Source organism: Pollachius pollachius (genome assembly GCF_949987615.1).
Source record: "Pollachius pollachius genome assembly, chromosome: 9".
NCBI lineage: Eukaryota > Metazoa > Chordata > Actinopteri > Gadiformes > Gadidae > Pollachius > Pollachius pollachius.
This window is the reverse complement of record NC_136942.1, coordinates 2,970,376-2,993,879: the sequence shown is the minus strand read 5'-3', so window position 1 is coordinate 2,993,879 and position 23,504 is coordinate 2,970,376. Positions and strand designations below refer to the sequence as shown.

Here is a 23,504-nt window from a genome sequence, read left to right as displayed (position 1 = left end):
GTGACTGGGAGAGAAGGAGCGGCGAACTGAGCCCCCCTCAACGGTGACTGGGAGAGAAGGAGCGGCGAACTGAGCCCCCCTCAACGGTGACTGGGAGAGAAGGAGCGGCGAACTGAGCCCCCCTCAACGGTGACTGGGAGAGAAGGAGCGGCGAACTGAGCCCCCCTCAACGGTGACTGGGAGAGAAGGAGCGGCGAACTGAGCCCCCCTCAACGGTGACTGGGAGAGAAGGAGCGGCGAACTGAGCCCCCCCTCAACACGGGATGATGCACTGGAAACAAGACATAAAATCCAAGTGTTTCAGAGTGTGTTGTGCATGATTGCACACACACACACACACACATGTGCCCATGAGTATGTATGTACACACATACATGGGCGCACACACACAAAAAAAAATCAGATTGGTAAAACCAAAAAATCGACCAGTTGCAGATAAGCTTTTATGTCTTCATGCAGACAAATTCTCTCTCTCTCTTTCTCTCTTTCACTCTCTGTCTGTCTGTCTGTCTGTCTGTCTGTCTGTCTGTCTGTCTGTCTGTCTGTCTGTCTGTCTGTCTGTCTGTCTGTGGGGCAGCTAAGTTCACCATCTCACCTCCAGCCCAGCGTCGGCTTCGGAGGCACGGAGCCGCCTGCCTATGGCGGAGAGAGGGAGCATATGCTTTAATGGGAGGGATAATGAGGGACCGCAGGGGAACAGTGTCGGACATGGACACTGTGTTCATGTTAATCCCAGCTCCATGCGCTCTATGGAAATGAGGATTTAACACCATCGCCAAATTCCAACTGATAGTCATGAAGCCGGGGGAAATTGCTGTGCCCGTGTGTGCGCAAAAGTAAACAACCTTACTGAATTTAGAGAGGAATTTGAGCCCGATGTCTAGAAGCGAATCAAGGGGATATTCAATATCAGCATATTAAGGGGTATTTGGAACTGCAGCTGAAGTTCTGACTCAAAGTTATAATCAAAAGAGCATCTAAAATCGCAGAGTTTTCCTCGGCGAGTGAAACCTGCCATCTCAGCGATGCCTTCTGATCCAAATGGACTCGCTCTCACTCGTCTCCGCTTCATAAAACGCACAAAGAAAAAAGCAGGGTTAAAGTCAAACGCCAGCTAGGCCTACCTTCTGCCTAATCTCCTCCTCCATCTTGATGGGAGAGCCCAGCTCGGCCACCTGCCGGACGCCTTCGCTGGCGTAGCCCCCATACTCCCAGAGCGTGTACCCCTGGGTGTGGGACGCCCCGATCAGGGCAGACCAGTGGTTGGCCCGTCCTGGGACACAGGCAGAGGAAGTCACATGGACAACAGAGTTGTTTGTCATGATATTGTCGTTGTGATAATGTGAATATGTGGACCTTTCTTAATATCGTCATGATGTTAAGATAATGAGATCTATCATTTTACACAAATAATGTATTTGATGCTAATATTGTAGTTGCTGCTCTACATATAGTCACATTTTAATAGTCTGAATTTTGGTTCAATGTTGAACGTTTTACAATAAGAATGCTAACATTGTGTAGGTCCCAAATAAGAATGTCCTATGATATTAATAGTAATGATCAAAATATTAGTTTTACTCTGATTAATGTTATATGATGCGAGGATTATCTGAACATTGTTTTTGCCTCACATGCTAGGATATAAGAGATACCTCAATATTGATCCTGTGCTGAATAATATTCAGCACTTTTTTTCTATTCAATTTCACTATTTTTCAAATCATATTGTGATCTCAATCTCAATACAGTTCTTGCACCAAATAATACACTGCAATAACCCATATTGTTTCTAATCCGAATAATATCGTGATGTTCCACAAATCTGGATATTGTTCTGTTCTGAATAGCGGCGCAGAGATAACACACAGGGACCATGTGATAAAGGCTTAGTCACGGTTTTTGTAACAACGACCCCTGGTAGCGTCGTTCATCGATCCGAGATCGCCCAACGTAGGACTCACTGGGGAAGTCTTTGGGATGGATCTTCTCAGACCAGTTTCCAAAGAAGGTGAGTCTGTACTTGGCTGTTCCGCACGCACAGCACTCGGGGGGCGGGGGCAGCGTGGCCTCACCGGAAACGTGCTCTGTCGGAGGGGAGAAGGACGCACAAACCCGTTTCAGCGGATAGTTCAGGGTAGTAAATAATGCAGCCGACGCCGCGCCAACACACATTCACTGGCGCACACACACTCACTCACATGCAGAGGCACACACAGACGCACACACGGATGGAAAAGGTTGCAGAAATCTCATGATTTTTTTTTAACAATCAATGTCGAAGCAAAGTAATCACCGGCAGACACGCCTACACACACAACAGAGACGCTTCGGTTTGGGAATCGATTGACTAACTTGCAAAAGCAAATTTAGTATTTAAAAATAACCTAAGGAAGGGACAAAGGGTTCGTCGCGTTGGTGAATAAGATGGCAGCCGCCTACTCAAGCTAGAACACGAGAGGGTGAAAGAGGCGCGTCACCTTTCTCACAGAGTCGCACTGTTAAGGAGCCCTCTTCCTGGAAGTAGATGACCCTCTTCTGGACGATGCTGGCCCTGTGGACACACACACACACACACACACACACACACACACACACACACACACACACACACACACACACACACACACACACACACACACACACACACACAGTGAGAGGGCGCAAGATGGATCAAGAGAGGGTCTGAAGGGGAGAGCGGGAGAAAACTAGAAGACATGGTGGCTTAAGTAAAAAAGAGAGAAAGAGAGCCGGCGATCCATTAGAGTGCTATAATGGGAGCTGCTTCTCGTCTTTTCATCCAATACTGCCATCCCATTTCTCCTCTGCTGGTCCGGTCTGGGTGGTAATGGTCTCACCTAGGTGTCATAATGGACATGGGCAACACATCTCGCTTGTGATGCGATTACACCGCACGCACACACACACACACACACACACACACACACACACACACACACACACACACACACACACACACACACACACACACACACACACACACACACACACACACACACACACACACACACAGCTCAGTCACACTTGGGAGCAGGGAGGTGGTGGTGTTGGGGGGGTAACAGGGGCGGGCACCGGCAGGTGTAGAATCTATGATTATGAATATATGAATAACTCAGAAGTGTCTCAGCAGGATGCCAATTATAATTCATGATTTAATGTAGTGCGCCACTTAACATGGTTTAATATCTATTAGACCCAGCCCCATAGCCCTTCCAGCTAGAGGAGAAGGTTTTGTTCGCGTCCGTTAATGGAAATAATTCCCTGAATGAAAGTGATCGTGAGAGAGTGATCACATATATATTATTAGAGTGGATGGAGAGTGTGGGCTCCGGTACTCAATTAATATTTCCTTTATTATATTACTATATAATTAAATTATATTATATTACTATGATTATAGCCTCACCTAGCCGGCTGCCGTTACCGTGCCAAATGGCCCAACCTTGTGTTTTGAGCACAATTAACTCGACTTCCAAGCGGAACATTTCCCAGAATGCCGTTCGGCTTGAACGGCGCCCGCTTCTCGCGTCTTTCTTTTGATACTTCACACGAGGGCGCCGGCGACGCAGAGGCAGCGCTCCACCCGTTGCCACGGCAGCCACTTGACAGTTATTGTATTTTATAGCGCGACATAAAAACGAGGATATGAAGTCGAATGCCACGACGGAGAGATGGAACAGGGGAGGGGGGGGGGAAGAAAAGATTGCAGAGACAAGGGGCATTAAGTAGACTTATATTGTTATATTAAGCCCATCAATTCCACACTTACTCTGAGCGGGGCAATATAGCGTGTGACATGCTATGACCGTTTGAGCGTGAAATTGAAGCAGACAAGTGATATATACGGCGTTAGTATTTGCGTAGGGCGGCCCCTTTTCATGTTGTTCCTTCTGGCCACGTGGCTGAGCTTGCTTGAGCAGTGCTTGTAGATGAAGATGATGAATGGAAAGGGAATAGCTTTACCTGTGATGTAAGTATGCGCGTGTCTTCTCGTCTCGTGACTACCGGTCTGGTACCACGAGGAGGAACAACATCCTTCCAATTGTGCACACCTTCCCTATCTAAATTCCCTCAGCACCCCCAAGCTCTGGATACGGGATGAGCCGTGTCTTTATGTGGTGTTCCTTTAAGAAGACCGGCGTTGGTCCACTCGTGTTACTAAATTAGGATTAATTATTTCATGATAATTAAAGTGTTCAATTATCTTCTTAACCGCTTTTGAAATTAGACACATTTTGCAAAGATCCTAATTAATATGCGTCTGCTGCAAAGTAAGATTGCGTTTGAATACAGTCCGATTAAAAATAAACGCTTGTTCAACACATATGAAATAGGATGAATATATGTTGATGACATCATCTTTCCGCCTCATTGCTTTTAGGAGCGTAATGCCGCAACCGGCCAATCCATCCCTCCCCTTCCAACCCGAGGTAAATTGGCTGAATAATCTGCATATGTTTGAATATTCAACCCAATCTTTTGGGTGGCTTTTGTGTGACAAATTGAAGTCGTACTTGCGCATAATAGTTGAGGAAGTACTAAGTGGTTCTCCCTTGTGGATGGCAGCCCTTCATCGCCCTGGCAGTGGCGACGAGACCTGCACTTCGGAAGTCCACACGGAATAGCATTCCAAGGAATCTCGGTTCTGATGGTTTAGAGCGGGGCGGAACATCGCAGTAATATAATTTGATCCTTCAGGGTTTGATTGGATCGTGCGAGTTGCCCGTCGCGGGCTTAACGTAAGAGGGAAGCGGAAACCTGTTCTATTAACGGCTGAACGCTAAACCTGCCACTGCATGTTATCACCATTTAGTTCAGCTGCAGAGGAAATTACATTGATTAGATTTGGAGGCAATGTAACTAATACACATTTTTGAGGTTCTTCTATGCCATACTTAATAGGTGAATAATGTGATTATGGCAATGAGTCAACAAGGGAAATGAAGTCGAATCTGTGGCGTGTCTGAGAACATTTTTGAAATCAAAGTATAATAATGTTCTCTTTTCCAAGCGATTAACATAATCAGATTTGCAAGAAAAGTTTACTCCTGTCTGCTTACTCCTTCCCTTCAAAGGTGTACCGTAAAAGAACAAGATGTCAGTCAGGTGGATATAGCGCATGTTGTTAAGAGAGAGGAAGATCTCCCCAGTCGACTACATCCCTGAAGCCTCCCCCCTCCCAGCACCCAGTCAACCTCCTGGAGTGCTGATCGATACGTGGATTCAGAGAGATAGAAGGACGGAGCGAGCGGGAGCAGAGGAGGAGACGAGTGTTCAAGGAAGGGCTGTGGAAGAATCGCCCCATCCCTCAAACGGATGGAGAACCGATCACTCAAAATGGACGCCCTCTCTGCCGCAACGCCTCTTCTCTATGTTTCTTCTGTATTTATACACCTTTCCCCACTCCATTTTATTGCGGTGCGTGCTGGCCCGTTGCCAGTATTTCTCAATCCACCTGCCCCCCCCCCCCCCAGAACTAATCAAAGAAGGCCGGTGGGTGGGGGGGGGCGGACCCCCAGGGCTCCTGATGGGTCTTATCGGGAGATTGGGGAGATCCTCATACTGATTTGGGCTGAGCTCATCCGACCGGATACTTGGGTGCCAAAGGCTGAGGGGAGCATGGCCACACGCACACACACACACACACACACATGAATGCCCACACACATGTGGAGACAGACAGACAGCCCCCTTGGCTGCTCCCTGGGGGGGCATCACAGTGAGCGAGGTGCCGACAGTCCCCGGCAACAACCTGGTAAACATTGTTTATCATCTTCTTCAAATGTTCCATACATGCACAAACTGTTGGGCTTCAATTAATCCATTCATCATATCAACTGAACTGGGCCAAAATAGGTAAATAATGATATTCAATGACTCCCCATTTGCACTAAAGTTCAACGGCCCAATACACAGTGGCTAACATTACGATTTGGATGGAATAATGTCTTCTCTCTCAGAGGGGGGGCACTGAGAAAAAGGTTAATTGTGGCTATTACTGATTGCACTGCTTGGGTTTCCTCCGTCCCACATTCGAACTCATAAGGCAGGGCACGGCACAATGCTTTATTATTTCTGAAGTGACCAGGGTTATCTCTCGGTTACATCAGTGTAAAAAACGGTTAGGCGCAATGAAGCTTAGTTTCCATCAAATGCGGGCCTACGTCCTCATGAACACAGCCATAACAAACCCACACACACACACACACACACACACACACACACATTTGCGAGCGTGCATGAATGCCCACACTCACCCACACGGTAATCTGATGGGAATTCAGAATAGCAGCGAGACTGTCAATTTCATTGCACAGGCCGGAGCTTTTAAGTGCCAATTGAGAAACGTATCTGCTAGTCTATTCCAAACTACCTCTGTGGACGCGGCTGTATCTGAGTCGAGCACAAAATAAACAGCTCAGTACCTGGAATAACAAAAAATATAATCTGCATTCGGTTCAACCAGCCAGTGCCCTACAACACTGAAGTTACAGAGCCAAGCAGCTTCAGGCAATGTAGAGCAAGAGAGACATGGAGAGAGAGAGAGAGAGAGAGAGAGAGAGAGTGAGAGAGAGAGAGAGAGAGAGAGAGGGAGAGAGAGCAAGAGAAAGAGAGAGAGAGCGACAGACAGACAGACAGACAGACAGACAGACAGACAGACAGACAGACAGACAGACAGAGAGAGAGAGAGCGAGGGATAGAGAGAGAGAGAACGAAGACTGGACAACGTCCAGTGAGCTCCGTTATATTTGGTGCTAAGGGACATATGTTTGACGGCGATGTGCGGCGAACAACGTCTAGAACAAAACAACGTGGCCTGGGATGAAACGGGGGGGATATATTGAATCATACAGCCTGCCCAAAAAGGGCCATAAGCCAATCGAATAGACGCTAGGGCCAGGGATATGGGAGGGATTTGTGTAGAAGCAATCCGATTCCCTTATGGAGGGCTTGGGTTTATCGGGCTAACAAACAAGCTGGATGGTGAAATACCAGCTGTCGGGGAGCAGGTACATTAAACGTAATAGCCCGGTGAGTGATTGAGAGAGGGGAGGGTCTTAGGGCCAGAGAGAGACACACATAGTTTCACTTTTAACAGTTTAAACACCTTTTAATTCACAATTGTTCCATTTAATTTTTATGTTTTACTATAATTGTTTTGTATCCCATGCTGTAACTTATTATACTTGTGGTGCTTTGGGAATGTAAATTTAAATTTCCATGCTAATAAAACCCTTTGAAGCCTGACTCTTGACACAGAGCAGGAGAGACGCAGACAGAGTGTCGTTTTTGTTCTAGACTATTAAGGTGCATTTCTCGTGGCTGGGAAATGATAAACACGACTCACACTTGGTTGATCGGCTGATTAAAACAACCCTGTTCTAAGGATTTACCCCATCTCTACGAGACAACTATATATTTATAGAATCATTCCTCCCATTTGTGTATAGAAATGCACTTCCAGAGAAAAAGGAAAATATCATTTCCTTTTTCTCTTCAATCTTTCACTGCATCGTTTTATTTGGAGTACCTAAAAAACTTCCTTTTGTCTTTTAATTCCACAGTAGCCTGTGGGCATTTTTGTAAGAAGAACATTTGGAATTAATGAGTCCATCAGAGAAGGACTGCCAAGGCATTGTCTGCCTGGGGCTGCACATGGTGAAAGGTGTCTTTCGCTGTGTTCAAGGGAAATTCAAACAAGAACACACGTTACCTTTGAGTAATTAGCCATAGATTAGCTGCACACGTAGGTAAATAAGGACGCAGTTAATTATAATTGAAGACGAGTTATTGTGAACTCTTAATTAGTAATTATGAAACTATTGTTTTTCATTTCTAAAGCCTACAGTGTATAATAGAGCCTTTTTGAGCAAACTATGGAGGTTTGTTCTAATGCAGCTGTCCATCAAGAGTACAATCACAGTACATACAAGGCCAGCACTGAATGAGGGCATGGAAAAAGTCGTCAGAACCTCCGTTTTGAATTAAGGGGTAGTTTGCACGATACTTCAGTGACGTTGACCTTAAACTAAACTCACTAAAGTTGTCACAGCTGTGCGTTGCACGCCATCTACTTCCGATAACGCTACCGTTCCCTCTCCCACCCAGGCTGTTCCGCAGGGCTGCGCTTCAGTTCAAGGAGAAGAAGGTGAACTGAAAAGGGATTTGTGCCATACTTTCTGGCAAAATGGGTTCAGATGTTTTGATAAGAGAACAGGAGCCCATAAAGATTGCAGCAGTTATCGTTTGTATTGTGTCCTACAGGGGGGGGGGGGACTCATCATCCATCCATCTCTGCTCCATCCTCCATCCCCAAGTGCAGAGCCCATGCTTTGTCTTGTTTGGCTTTGACGCTCTAGATATGACGAGACATCCATACTGTCTCCTCCTTGGGCCTGGTTCTTCCCAGCACTCCATCTGCTTCTACTATTAACCACCTCCATGTCAACTTCTAAGACATCGCCGAAGTAAGTGGCCTTTGAGTCACAGCTCCTTTCAGACGTGTGGCCACGGAAAGTGCTTAACAATTATTGGCTCACATTCACCCATTCATCCACACAAAGTCACAGCGACCCAAGCGAAGAATGTCGATTCTTACATGAATACATTTCAAACACCTATGAATAATATAAAAAGACAGAACAAAAAGAAGAAAATGACGAGTCCTGAGAAGAAGAAGAAATATCATTAAAGATAAATGGTACGCAAGCAAGACCTACTTCAGTATGACGCAACCGCTGCCAGCAGGGGGAGCGATCCAGAGGACCTGGATCCGGGTGCGCCTTCGGGGGGTCGTTTCCGTTACCGCGGGGGGGCAGTTGGTCATGAACTGGGTGTCCTCCTCCTCAATGATCTGGGGACGGGGGTAGGAGGGAAGAGGTCTGTTTAGGGTTAGGGTTAGAGTAGGGTTAGGGTCAGGGTGAGAGTAGGGTTAGGGTTAGGGTAGGGTTAGGGTTAGAGTAGGGTTAGGGTTAGAGTAGGGTTAGGGTTAGAGTAGGGTTAGGGTTAGAGTAGGGTTAGGGTTAAAGTAGGGTTAGGGTTAGAGTAGGGTTAAGGTGAGAGTAGGGTTAGGGTTAGAGTAGGAGGGAAGAGGTCTGTTTAGGGTTAGGGTTAGAGTAGGGTTAGGGTTAGGGTGAGAATAGGGTTAGGGTTAGAGTAGGGTTAGGGTTAGAGTAGGGTTAGGGTTAAAGTAGGGTTAGGGTTAGAGTAGGGTTAGGGTTAGAGTAGGGTTAGGGTTAAAGTAGGGTTAGGGTTAGAGTAGGGTTAAGGTGAGAGTAGGAGGGAAGAGGTCTGTTTAGGGTTAGGGTTAGACTAGGGTTAGGGTTAAAGTAGGAGGGAAGAGGTCTGTTTAGGGTTAGGGTTAGAGTAGGGTTAGACTTAGAGTAGGGTTAGGGTTAGAGTAGGGTTAGGGTTAAAGTAGGGTTAGGGTTAGAGTAGGGTTAGGGTTAGAGTAGGGTTAGGGTTAGAGTACGGTTAGGGTTAAAGTAGGGTTAGGGTTAGAGTAGGGTTAGGGTTAGAGTAGGGTTAGGGTTAAAGTAGGGTTAGGGTTAGAGTAGGGTTAAGGTGAGAGTAGGAGGGAAGAGGTCTGTTTAGGGTTAGGGTTAGACTAGGGTTAGGGTTAAAGTAGGAGGGAAGAGGTCTGTTTAGGGTTAGGGTTAGAGTAGGGTTAGACTTAGAGTAGGGTTAGGGTTAGAGTAGGGTTAGGGTTAAAGTAGGGTTAGGGTTAGAGTAGGGTTAAGGTGAGAGTAGGAGGGAAGAGGTCTGTTTAGGGTTAGGGTTAGACTAGGGTTAGGGTTAAAGTAGGAGGGAAGAGGTCTGTTTAGGGTTAGGGTTAGACTTAGATTAGGGTTATGTTTAGAGTAGGGTTAGGGTTAGGGTTAGGTTTAGAGTAGGGATAGGGTTAGGTTTAGAGTAGGAGGGAAGAGGTCTGTAAATCAGTGGGGGCAGATGTGGGATAAGCGCCGGCGGAGCTAACATCCAATGTGGCTAAGAGCTAACAGGGCTAACCATCAGTGTTACTTCCCTTCAGTTATTTTGGAGGTTGTTTGAAAGCCACTCTGCGCAAATACAGAGCGTATACAAATCAATATCCTCTCCATCAAGTCAATCATACATCAAATCATTCTACCTCCCAATTCTCTGTCATTTGTCCATCAAATATAGTAGCGGCAGAATAGAGTGGTTAGGCCTAGCTCCATAATTTATTGGAATGACATGATTCTTGGAGCAGGAAAAGAGGGTCAGTAGATCGATATGGGCCTACTTTATTGGAATTTTGTTTTATTAAAATAGTTTTTTTATTGGCATTTTGTTATTCGACAATCTTGTATTCAAGAGGGTATACACAGACACACAAAAAGTTTAAAGGTAACAACAATGTGAGAAAGACAGCATCCAACATTTCTGTTGGGGGGTTGTGCATCGCCAAGAAGACCATTGTGCCAGTCAGAAACTAAATCTTAGTTCATGCAGCAACACCCCATTATTTAACGTGGTACATGGAGGAGTATCTGAGGAAATACTGTTGATCAGAGTCTTGGTAACTCACGAAAGTTTAGATGGGTAATAAGAAATTTCAATATGTACACACAATTTGGGGGCCTATAAGTGTGGAACATGCACACGCACACACACACACACACACTTTCAAATATTGCAAAGGGACTATTTTCAGGCACCGTCTCGGTACCACAATAAAAATGTCTCCAACACTTAAAAGTCTTTGTGTCTTTCACGGCAAAACTAGGGAACCGAAGAAGAAAGCCGCTCCATGGCTCGTCTCCCTTTCTCTGTAGTTTTCTGACGCACGTCATTTTCCACGGTACTCAAAAGGGACTCCCTTCATATCGGCCCTCGCTTTCTGCACTCTCCTTCTCCCGTTTCTCTACCATTTATACTAAATCCGACAACTAAAACAGACGCACGCAGGCACACGCACACGCACACGCACACGCACACGCACACGCACACGCACACACACACACACACACACACACACACACACACACAATCATCCCGCCGTGCCAAGGCTCGTAACCAGTATTGCCCTTTGGGGGGCTGGGGGGTGTTAGGGTTAGGGACATGTGTTGCAGATTGGGAGGTGTGATTGAAACGGTGGGCGTGGGGGTGTCTAGGTCGGAGTGCTACAAGGAGATGGATCAGTGCGTACGCGTGCAGCACGGGAGATGATGACAGAGCGGCAGATGGCATTCAAGCACTTGTGTCCAGAGGTCCGGCTAGCCATAGCAATCATTTTCTTATAGCCGCCGCCTCGGGATGTACAAATAAGACCGCACGGCGCCCTTCTGTGTCTCCTGCCGTCTGCCACACAGACGCCGGTGTACAAAACACAAGGTATCGCGGACACAGATGTGCTCCGATTTGAGGTGCATTCATGCATGGGTCTTTACAGTTGACCAAATTCAACGGGCACACATATGATAGCTTGGTGTAAATACTGTTGATTACTGCTATTGTTGCCGTACAAACAACTAGGATTAATTCTAAAAGTTGCTAGCGGCTCAGTGGCTCACACACAAGCACGAAGCAGGCAAAAGGAATGCAAAAGAAAGGCTGTCAGAGGAGAGAAGCAGGCAAAAGGAATGAAAGAGAAAGGCAGAGGAAAGAAGGGAATGGTAGAAGGAAAGAAGACAGAGAGAAAGAGACAGCGAGAGGGGGGTTGCGTGGGGATGGCAAAGAGGGAAGATGAGCTTTGTTTTCATTTCAGACACTGGCATGTCTATGTGTGCCCAGAGAGAGAGACAGTCTCTCTCTCTCTCTCTCTCTCTCTCTCTCTCTCTCTCTCTCTCTCTCTCTCTCTCTCTCTCTCTCTCTCTCTCTCTCTCTCTCTCTCTCTCTCTCTCTCTCTCTCTCTCTCTCTCTCTCTCTCTCTCTCTCTCTCTCTCTCTCTCTGTGTGTGTGTGAAAGCAAACAGAGACGTGTTTAAACATGCACATGAGGTGCACGAGACGAATGAGGCCTGAAGACCCATCCACCCACCCACCCCCACATCCCCTACAACAGTCCTGTGCGCCTGCATGTGCATGCGTGTGTGTTTGTGCGCCTGCCGTGCATGCGTGTGTGTTTGTGCAACTGTGTGCATGCGTTCGTGCGCGACGTGTTGGATAGGGTCAAAGGCAAGGCAGTAAACTAGACGGGCGTGCATGTCTGCAGGGTGAATTCAAAAGTTTCCGACTTCTGGGCGACTTACTGACACGCAGATCAGAAAAATGGAAATATCTTATCGGCACTCAAAAAGGAGCACACCGCAGAAAGTTACCAGCCCTCTCTTCTCTCAGTACGTCAACCTGTAGGGCATTGACATTTTGCCACAGGGTTTCTATCAATCACATCTAAGGAAACCACTGCGATCCACAAGCCTGGAGGCCGTTGCATCAAATCACTGTCCTTCCTTTGACATTATGCAACAAAAACACAAAAGGGTGTTTTATCTTGAAGGGCCGGCGGTAAAATAAAGAAACAAACTGCGCCGTGTTCTGAGATTGCAGTCCACCATTATTATTATCCACCTTTATTCTCCAAAAGTAAACCAACAGACATACGAATGCCCACTCATCAGGTCAGTCACACATACATATTTTTCTCTTTAGACGCACACTGTACGGTTCAACTTAATGCCATAAGCTGAGTCACAGATATATAGAACGTTGCTATGTTAGATTATAGTAATTGGGATGGTTGATCCAGATTTACACTCGAAAACACTCCCTGGATAGTCAGTGGAAAAGGGAATAGATTAGATAATAGCTGAAGCCTCTGCTCATCGCTTCCTCTTGTCCAAACAAACTACATCCGTCTGCCTGAGCAATAACACATCACTAGCCTAGAAAAACATGACCTGTGTGTCCCATGATTATCCCAAGAAGGACACACACACAAAGACACACACACTTACGTGTCCGCACACACACACACGAGCACGCACACGCACACACACACACACACAAACACACACACACACACACACACGCACACACACACAGTGTAGTGTGGCTGTTGTTTGGCTCCCTCTCTGGCCCTTTATTTTAAAGTGTGTTGCCACAGACAACGCACACTGAATGGAGCATACTAGGATACACACTCAAAGATGTAAACGAAAGAATACGCACATTCCGAATGCTTAGCATAGTTTACACATTTTACAAGGGGGAAAAAATAAACGGAATTCAGAATCAAGAACAAATCTCAGCGACTATAAAAGCCTGATGCTTGAAATAAAGTTTTGTGGCATTTGAGTGGAACAGAAGTTATCTAGGATAACTGCCATAAGTAAAGGAGCGGAAAACTGCAATAAGTACCAAACAGGGAATCAACAAACACACACACTGCACACAGACTATTACGACACTGCAAAGCTGACTGAATAATTTGATTGTAAAAACTATGTACAAAAATGTAGAAAAATAATTAACAGAAAAAGTGTTTTTAAATTGCTTGTCTGCCTCAGCTGCTACGCTACACTATGTTTTGAACGAAATAATTCTAATCCTCAGAATATGAGGAGAAAAAAAATCATTCCGAAGGTTCAAGACATTGACATTAACAGAGCAGAATGTAGTTGGACAAAATGCCCGAAAGCATCTGGCAGGAAACTGATTTCCTCACTTTTCTGTGTACATTCTGTTTGGTTTTGCTTAAGAAAGGCCTGCATTTTGCAACTTTCATGTACGCTTGTCCTAAAAGATATAAGAGGGAAAAAATGCAATGCTGAGACACACTCTCCCTTTGTTTTCAGCTTCAGTGTGAAATGTTTGATTATAACTACTCCTTATCTGACTATCCAACGGATCGAGGCCATGGTTTTACTGTCCGACATACTCTCACGGTAACCAAGTGTGTCTCACTTGAAGCAGGTGTGTCTCACGGTAAGCAGCTGTGTCTGGTGGAGATGTTCTTGATCTGAGCTATGGCTGGGAAACTCTTGGGAACTCTTTAAAGTAAAGTGACCTTTGCATCTCAGCGTAGTTTCCCAAAAACATTACGCAGCCAGACAGCGTTTACCAGAACTGCCGCTCCAGGACTTGTGCAGAATAGTTGGCGGTTTAATCCACCTCAAATCCTGTAAATGTTTTAAACGGCACAGCAGAAAAGAGTTTCCCCTTCTCAACAGGAGACTAACCGTGGTGTTGGCAACAGCGCTAGGGCCATCCGTTTTCTCAGGACAAAGATTCAGGATGTGTGATTCCTCATGTGGTCTCGAATTCACATAAATATAAAGAATGCAATAAAAGGCTATATATTCAAGAGCAAGATGTGAACTGAGCCAAGGGCCAAAATAAGCTAACAAGAGTTGAACCATACTGGGGGAGCACTGAAAAATAAAATTAGCAGAAAAGTGTAAGGACTTAACACCTAACACCTAATCTATGTCTCCTAAATGCGGGTGAAACACCCATGATATGGTTCAATGATTGGATTTGAAGACCATCAGAATGAGAAGACAGCATTCCAATACTGGATGGAGCATCACCTGAACTAACCCTGAGACTGTAACTTTCCCAAAAAAATATCATCAAAAATGTTATTATTTAATTAATTTTACAAATTACTCAAATTCCTTATTGCAAATTCAAAAATGAAAAACCTTTCACATGTGTACTTTATACTTGAAAAATAAGGTACCAAATATATATTTTTAAAACACGCATGTATGTTTGATATTTTATTATATTTTATTTCCTATGATATGTTTGTAATAAGAAATGTAAGGGTCTGTCCTGGCTTGCAGTCAGCATCTTATAAAAGTAACAGATCTTCGGGAGGGCTAGGATATCCTGCCTGTAAAACATATTTTCAGGTAACCCTATGAAAACAATTTCTTTAAGAGTCTCAGTGAGTGGTCCGGAATATAAAGGCATGCTTCGCTCTCCTTGTGGCTGGGGACAGTTACTTTAGATGCATAAGGAACATATGTCCTCAACGCTTTCTCTACCCAGGGGGGTAATTGAGGAAGCCATGTCTCCGCTCAGGAGCCATCTTCCGCTCAGCGGGAGCTGTTGCTATACTGAAAGAGGAACTCTCTCGACCTCTCTCTCTCTATATATCTCCCTCCATAACACTCCCTCCCTCTATTTATATATCTATCATCCTTCCCTCATCTTGGGGGACATTTTCAGCTTCTCGGTGGGAAGTGTGGAACATCTGCCTCGCCCCCCCCCCCCCCCCCCCCCCCCCTGCAGAGCTCGACAAAAGCAGCGTTGTCCACCACAGTAGCCTGCTCATGTTGTAGCATTTCCACTTATAGGAATCCACAGAGGGCGAATTAAGCTGCTCTCCGCCGAATGCGCAAGCGAAACCTGAATGTGATGATCGCAGCAGGCATTCTGAGACCCACGCCAGAGCATCGGGCTGGGCTGATGGGATTACACACTTTCTGATGTGGTGGAGGAGGTGGGGATTCTTACCTGGAACTGACCGGCATAATGGCCTTCTGCTGTGCCCTCCCTGCCCTCCTTTAGAGCGATGAGAGTGAAGCCTCTGAAGTAGGCGGGACTGGAGGCAAGCAGGACAACTGCATTGACAAGGAAGGACGGAAGGGAGGGAGGGAGGGAGGAAGGAAGGATGGATGGACAGAAGGAAACAAAGAAAAGTATTGTTACGAATATAACCATCTCCCCAACCATAATGAATGGTTCTCTGCATGGGAGAATATGAACGTAATATAAATAGAAGATAAATAATATATCAACCAAGGGAAATAAACTGTCCTTCCATGAATTGGGAGGCTATGATAAACAATGCAATTATGTTTCTGTGTATAGTACAATAATTACAGTAATTATTGTTTATGATACATCGTTTTTATTTTAAAGAAAATGTGTTTCCTTCCCTTCAAATAGCAAAAAATAGTTATACATAAATGCTTTTGGTAAGATGTATCGTTCAATGTTAATTGGAAGAAAGACTGCTTTCACAACTACAATAAATGTCAATTCAAAGCTGTTTCGTCGTCGTTATTCAAGCTCCACTTTTAAGATTTTTACGTATGTGAGATCTAGGTCAATACTAGACATTTGAATTTAGACTATTTGGAATCTTTCCTATTAATATTCATATTGACGGAGGGAGGCTAATCGACTAGACATTGAGTAATTAGGGATCACGTCGTTTTCATTTATGAGGTGAGAGAAAATGCATGCATTTCTGTCTATCAGACAGTGTTTCATATAATGCATTACAGCACATTTCGACAAGAGTTGAATGGAGATCAATTCGAGTTTATTTCACCATAATGGCATGCCTTTTTCTAATTACAAAGTTTCGATATGTTAAGAGTCAATTAACTCTGCATTTGTCAAACTAACGTTAATGCTGATAGGGAGCCGTGAAACTGCCAAAACAAACCCCATACCTCTGTAAGAGCTCCCCGGCTGGTAGGTATCCGGGTCCCCCTCAACCCGAAGTCTAAACTCGTGGTACCCGTCCCTCCGAGTCCCCAGTGTCTGCGCCCGGAGGATACGACCGCAGAACCCGTCCGATCTACCTACGTGGGGCTCCTCCGAAAAAGCGATCGCGGTGGGGACAAAACTGCAGACGAAACACTGCAAAAGCAATGCATACACGTATATCTCCATGTCGGTCCCTCTTGTAAAAAAAAAAAAAAGTCAAGGGAGTCGGGAGTAAAACACTGGAAAAATAAAGAAAAAGGCAGCAGATGAGTCTACAAACCTCCTCAATAAAAATTTTTAAAAAAGTAACTCCCTAGATGTCAACAAACTACAACGGGGGCCAACCAAAAGCCACGGGAACCATTCCGGTCCGGCGCGTCTGAAGTTCGACGGCTGTCTGTCGCGCACAGAGAGCTCCGCCGCGATGTGCCCTGTGACTGTTCTGTGGATGTGTGTGGGGGGGGGGGGGGAAACGCCGTGTGCTTATTTGCCAATCTCTCGTATGCCTTTGACGCGAGGCGAGGGGATGGCCAAATTGAAGCTCCGCACGCAGCACAAAAGTCGACTTTTAACGAATCCTCGGCGCTGGGAGCGAGAAGCCCCCCCAGGAACAGAGATCGTTTCACGCTGATAAACAGTAGAACCAAACTGTAGCATATATCCCAGACAAGCAACGCCACTGCTCCCAGAATCCGACCTTTTGTGTGAATTAAACACTGTTTCTGGGATCTCGTCTCTCTTTGACTACAGAAAGTAGCCTCATACTTCCATGATGCCTCGGCTCTCTACCACACTGAGGCATACATCAGTGTGAACCCTGCTACTGTAGAAGTGATAATCATTCAGGTAAACCAAGTAAAGATATATCGGGTATACGTAGGGCACACACAACGAGAGGACGTAGAACGGTGCAGACACGACCGCCGAGAACCGCAGACTACTTCTGCGTTCACCACCTGTATATCAACTCCAAAAACAGGATAAAAGGCCTTTTTGCTTTCCCTCTATATCCAATAACTCAAGTTGTCTCCATAGCCTCCATGTTGCTGCCCTCACTCGTGGGAAGCTGTAAACACACTCACTAGAGAGAGCAGGATGTGTCCAGTAGGGGTCCCCCTTCTCCCCTCTACATAGTGTACATCGTTTTTCATGATGAGAAGAGGGAAATATCTCGGATATGTTTCAAACATTCCCCAATCGTTTGCAGTAAAGTACGTCTACCACTGAATTGAGTGCAAAACAACTGACGTTCCCTGGACCGACAAAACCACACTGGAAGTGGTCTACAAAACCACACTGGAAGTGTGCTGTAGCAGCATTGGGAAAGTAGGTTTATATTTAACTAGCACACAATGGAACAAGCCCCTGGATTGCGAAGCATAGCGAAAATGTTTTACCCACCCGTCTGTGTCTGTGAGCAAACCCACCTGCCGTGACTATGTACAATGTAAACTGTCTGATGGATGACCTCACTTCTACCGCGGAGCATGACCTTAAACTTATTTCAGTGTCTGCACAAAGTCAATACGGAACCGTGCTGGTATCAAGTGGTCTACAGTGTTTAGTCTCCGGTATTTGGCATGGAGCATTCTTGGTTGGCACCAAGTCATCTCCCCAGCGTCTGTTTTTTTAAAGCAACATTTCTGGTATTTTCCTGGATTCATTTTTTTTTAACTGATCTTACAGTAATGAGATAAGATGTAATAAAACTTGCAGTAAACTTCATTATACCAGAGATATAACACAAACATTTAGATCATTGTTCATTTTAAAAACTGTTCAGAGTTTCTCAGAGTCATATATATAAAATATATATCTAAATATGATGTAAGTATATATCAAATAACCAAATTAGACCCAAGCACTATCCTACTACTTTTACTCAGATGTCTTGTCTTTGGTCTTATACCATTTGATATCTTTAGAGCCAGGATGATCTCTGTCTTAAAAGAGGCTGAGTATAAACAAATGAACGAATCCATCAGGCTTAGAGCTGGCACGGTCAGGTGTGCATCGCCTGCAGCAGGAGTGGAACAAGAGTAAACTCAATACCGTATATTACCTTAATTCACTACAGCATCTGATGCCAACACAACAAATAGCCTTAATGGGGTAAGAGTTAGTTATAATCACTGGCTCTTGTTGCCCAGTGGTTAGGTGACATGTAAATGGCTTCCCCCTTCCCCCTTGGCCCCAGAGACCTCCCAAGATCAGACTCCATCATGTTGTTCTTGCTGGCGTCGATGTTCATCATCCCCAGCATCGTGTCCTTGTTCCGGACGTCACAGTAATGGGTGGTGCTTTGTCCATACCAAGGGACAACCCATCGATGCATGTACTGAAGTACACTTACACAAACATACACACACACACACACACACTGATACGCTAACACATGCCCAGACAACACACACATAAACACACACTTGACACTGACACATGGAACACACAAATACATGTAAACACATCCTTGACACAACTCAACACACACACTGATCTAGTGTGTGTGTCATGAGAGTGGAGGGCGCAGAATACATTGACAATGCATACTGCGGACATGCAAGCTCATAAAAGTTTGATGGATGATTTTTTCCGAAGGCCATTTGAAACACATTCATTCGATGAATGAATGTGTAATCTAATAACACAAAAAGTCCAATTAGTTTTGGGGGGTTCGGTTTTTTTATCAGTTTGGGAACACATTCCCGCATGAATTCCGTGAATTCTCATCTCCCAAGTTTTAAGTTGTTCAATAATTCATGACCAACGGGCCAACGTCCAGCCATTTTTGGCAAGCTGAAAGGGAATATATTGACTTTACTTTCATGGAATGCCCATGTAATGGATTACTGTGCTCTACTTCCAAGCAGCCACACTGGTCTCTCTCAGTCACCACAAATATATAGCCCTGTCAATCAAATTTAACAAGCAGGGGATTGGTTTGGATCGGAATGGGGGTGGCGGCTGCCTGGGTCGGTTTGAAGGGGGGTGGAGGAGAGCAACGGCATAAAGAGTGAGCGAGAGCAAGAAAAGCATTGTGACGTGATTAAGGAGGTGTGACGCCGAGGGTGAAGGTGAGTGTTTGGAGTGCGGGGAAGGTATTTTAAGTAAATGCAGGATGATGGTCGTATAATCATGTTCGGCTGTGGTGGCGCGCTCGCTGATTGGATGAGATATTCCTGTATTTTGTGGTTGTGGTCTCTCTCTCTCTCTCTCTCTCTCTCTCTCTCTCTCTCTATCCAAACTCCCAGCTCCTACTCATAACTCTCTCCCAGCTACATGGGGACGACCCGTGACAGCTCTGTAATTGTTTTATATCCTGTACCACACACGTCTTCATCAAAGCAGCCTCCTTCTTCCGCGGGGGGTTGCCTGTGAATCAATAGACATCCGAGGAGGTTCTAACGTGTAGGCTGGTGTGTGGATCGGCATTTACCCGGAGCCGACATACTGATTTTTCACTGCCACCCCATTCACACGCTCATGTGATTGCTCAGAGCTCATCAGTTTCCCAGAGTTTCCTCGACGCTGCCACTTTCCCCTCCCCAGGACCCCATAGTTCCTCCGCCCGAATACCCTGGCGTCTCTCAACATGTACAGCACACTTGTTTTTTTTTAGTTCATCCAATTTGACACCCGGTACAGCATAGCATTGACATTGATTGGGAAGGATGCCAATTATTGCAGTTAATGCAGAAGCAATGGGGGTGTCACTAACCTTACATGGAAGTCTCACCTTTTGGGCTTCAGAAAATGGTTTTATTACATGGAATATGTGGTTGCTGCTGCCGACTTTTCGTGTTTTGTATTTCAACCTCAATAGCTGATGAAACCTCCTCACGAAATATCACTTAGAAATAGTTGGGATTTGTCTATGTAGATCAAAAATACAACAAATGCTATAGACTACATCCAGTATCTCTTTGTATTTTACTTGCTTGAATGCTTCCATCAGCACTTTTGCTCCCCGTGTTTGTGTCACTAACACCGTGTTTGGATTGAGTCGCACCATTCTCAATCATCTGTTTGACTGCCATTGTTAAAGAGCTGAATGCATGAGAGCCATGATACTCAATAAAAACACAATGAATCAATCCAACATGGGGAGAGCAATGTGCGCATGTTCAGTGTATCAGTACAGCCTATGGTCCATGAACGAGACAAAAGACACAGATAATCACAGGAGACGAAAATCACCTCCACAACAAAAATAATTGAAGCCAATGACATTGTCGATTATTATTGTCAGGGAAGTTTTCTCCCATGTACAGTTGATAAGTCACGTGTTTGCCTACACTTTCTGTTGGTAAGCATTGTGTTCAAGCAGGATGCTAAATACTTATTGATAATAAGAATTGTCTTATATGAATTCATGAGTTAACAAGCACAAGGTGCTTATGTGAAGCTTCAATGCAGTATGTTACGTTGTCTTGTTTCACTACAGGCCTTTCAGTGCTGCAGAGTGGAATCTCCCAGCAGGCAACCTGAGCGTCAGCATTTCAAGTTCATGACATCTTCTGAAGCTGTGGAGCATAAAAACGACTTGATTATGCCTCATCAACATTGCTTGAACTAATGTATTGCCACGCATTGCACACGCCCGACCACCAACACATACTGTACACGCACACACATACACACACTCGCTCAGACACACACGCACACGCACACACACACGCATACCATACACATACACACACACTCGCTCAGGCACACACACACACACACACACAGACCATACACAAACACACACACTCGCTCAGACACACACACACACACACACACACACACACACATACATTACACAAACACACACACTCGCTCAGACACACCCACACGCATGCATAAACTGAACACTGATTATGATTTCCCATAAATTTCTGCTAAGTTGTGTTTTTATAATGTATATTTCCCAAAAGAATGCCTGCCTCGATTTTGCTGCACACTGTATCCAATGATTTGTGTGATTCCAGGTAAAACCTTTTTGCTTCCTTTCAGCAAATTCTCGTGGACGATGAATTGTAGTCACGGCAAGGAATAGTTTGCATGATAAATGGGCTCAATCCAAAATCTTTTATTTCATCAACCTTTCCGTCATCTTTTATTCCATCAACAGTGAATCCATAAGTATCTGCTTAGTGACTGCCTAGTGAGTGATTTCAGTTAACTACACTTTTATTTTTTCAGCCAGTTCCCCTTCCAACACTGGAAATAAACGCTAATGTAGCTTTTGCAGGGAACCGCCATTTTCCAGGGCACATTTGGAGGCGTACAGTGATTTAAATAAATGTTATCTGGAAAGACCCGCTGGGCCTATAGGGTACCACAATCAGACACCGGATCAGATGCTTTCTATCTATGCAGAACTCTCTAAGTACCTACGTTGCAGATCATCTTACACGTGTGAATGGGTGAACTCACTGAGTAAATTGAGTGTGTAGGGGCCCATAGCAGTGTGATAGAGCACTTTTGCGGCTCATATATTACCTGTCACTGTCCCAAAGCAGACTCATCCGTTTTGCTGCATGTATTATCATATTTCCAAATTCTCCTGATGTGGTTTTGAAACTAATTGACCACTTTCAGTGGAAATGAAGTACCAAGGACAAACGGGGACTCCCATATCTAATTTCCGTTTTCAATGTCGCTCACACACGCACATATCCCACATCCTGAATAGCATACACACTCGCGCAGACACACACACACACACACACACACACACACAGACACACACACACACACACACACACACTCTTACACGCACATGCACACACACCACACACACATTCTCTCTCTCTCACACACACACACACACACATACTCTCACACAGACCCCCCCCCACACACACACACACAGAAACACACACAAATACACACACACTCACATAAAATCCCTACAACCATGCATAGCGATTTAAATCCAACCATACCAGATGATGTCGTGAGCAGACTCATATGTATGGTAATGAATCCGGGCTTCAGCAAAAATGGCTGTGGTGGGAACAGTGGACAACTTGCACTATGTGTGGGTGTGTGCGTGGGTGTGTGTGTGTGTGTGAGAGACAGATAGTTGACAAAAGAAAGTCCGATTTTCAATGTGAAGGACACGTGAGTTTTAGGAATTCAGAATATGCAGAACATCAGCTACATTTGGTTGCTACCAGTTTGTTTTTCAGACCTGGGTTATGTTTTGTATGTCAGAATAAAATATTCTCATTCAATAAAAAAACAAGATAATAAATATTGAGAGACCCATTAATACACCTCCCATGACCAATTCTACTCTCAACATGTTATACGTAACCCTACTTAAATGGTAAAATTGAGAAGAAAAAATGTCATTGCTTTATTCAGAGCTTTATCCATGGAGTTTCCGAATCGAAACAATGGGACCAGTGTCCTCTTCCTGTTAAATGCAGTTTGAAAAGGTTGACCAGGTTGCGATATTGCTTCCGTTCCGGTTATCTTGTAAATGCATTTCAGTGTAATTCATGAGACTGTTCGTTGTCTGTTGGACATCAGTCATCTGAGCTCACTTCAAAGTCAGCCCGTACGGCTATTGGCTTCATAATATTGGCGACCTCATACCAAGGCGGTAAAGCATGCTTGGCACCATCTGACTTAAGAAGCTATACGCCATGAAGCTGATTTCAACAAACGTAATGACATCAGCCATGCCAACCCAGTCTTTATATATTTCCGTTACAAAGTCCGATCGATCACTCTTCCCTCTTCTGAGAGAGAGAGCGAGCGAGAGCGAGAGCGAGAGTGAGAAAAAGAGGGAGAGAGGGAGGGAAAGGGAGAGAGAAAAAGAGAGAGACCTCACATATGAGCCTATCAGGACATTATCTACTACTTCCTGTCCTTCATAAGAAGTATGTTCTGGTTCAGTTGCTTGAGTCAGACTTCCTAGCATGACCCTCTCTTTTAATGTAGTAGTAAGTAGAAGTAAATCCTACTTCTACTTGACTACTGAAACATACACAATGTACAACATGCACATATGCACACACTCACATATACCAATAGACATACACACACATATACACATTGTATTCAGAAAGATACTTG

At 44.9% G+C, this 23,504-nt stretch overlaps 1 protein-coding gene across 1 annotated transcript in view; it reads right to left on the bottom strand.

Moving 5' to 3' along the window:
* LOC307080953 (spondin-1-like) overlaps positions 1-16,864 on the bottom strand; it is a 50,426-nt gene extending 33,562 nt beyond the window's left edge. Inside the window, exons 1-6 of the mRNA XM_079743932.1 lie at positions 16,394-16,864; positions 15,447-15,553; positions 8,742-8,875; positions 2,481-2,554; positions 1,965-2,087; positions 1,125-1,273 (exon numbers count right to left, since the gene is read on the bottom strand). Coding sequence (XP_079600058.1) covers positions 1,125-1,273; positions 1,965-2,087; positions 2,481-2,554; positions 8,742-8,875; positions 15,447-15,553; positions 16,394-16,616 — 810 coding nt within the window. The 5' untranslated portion in view covers positions 16,617-16,864. The remainder of the gene's footprint in view (positions 1-1,124; positions 1,274-1,964; positions 2,088-2,480; positions 2,555-8,741; positions 8,876-15,446; positions 15,554-16,393) is intronic.
* Positions 16,865-23,504: the final 6,640 nt, after the last annotated feature.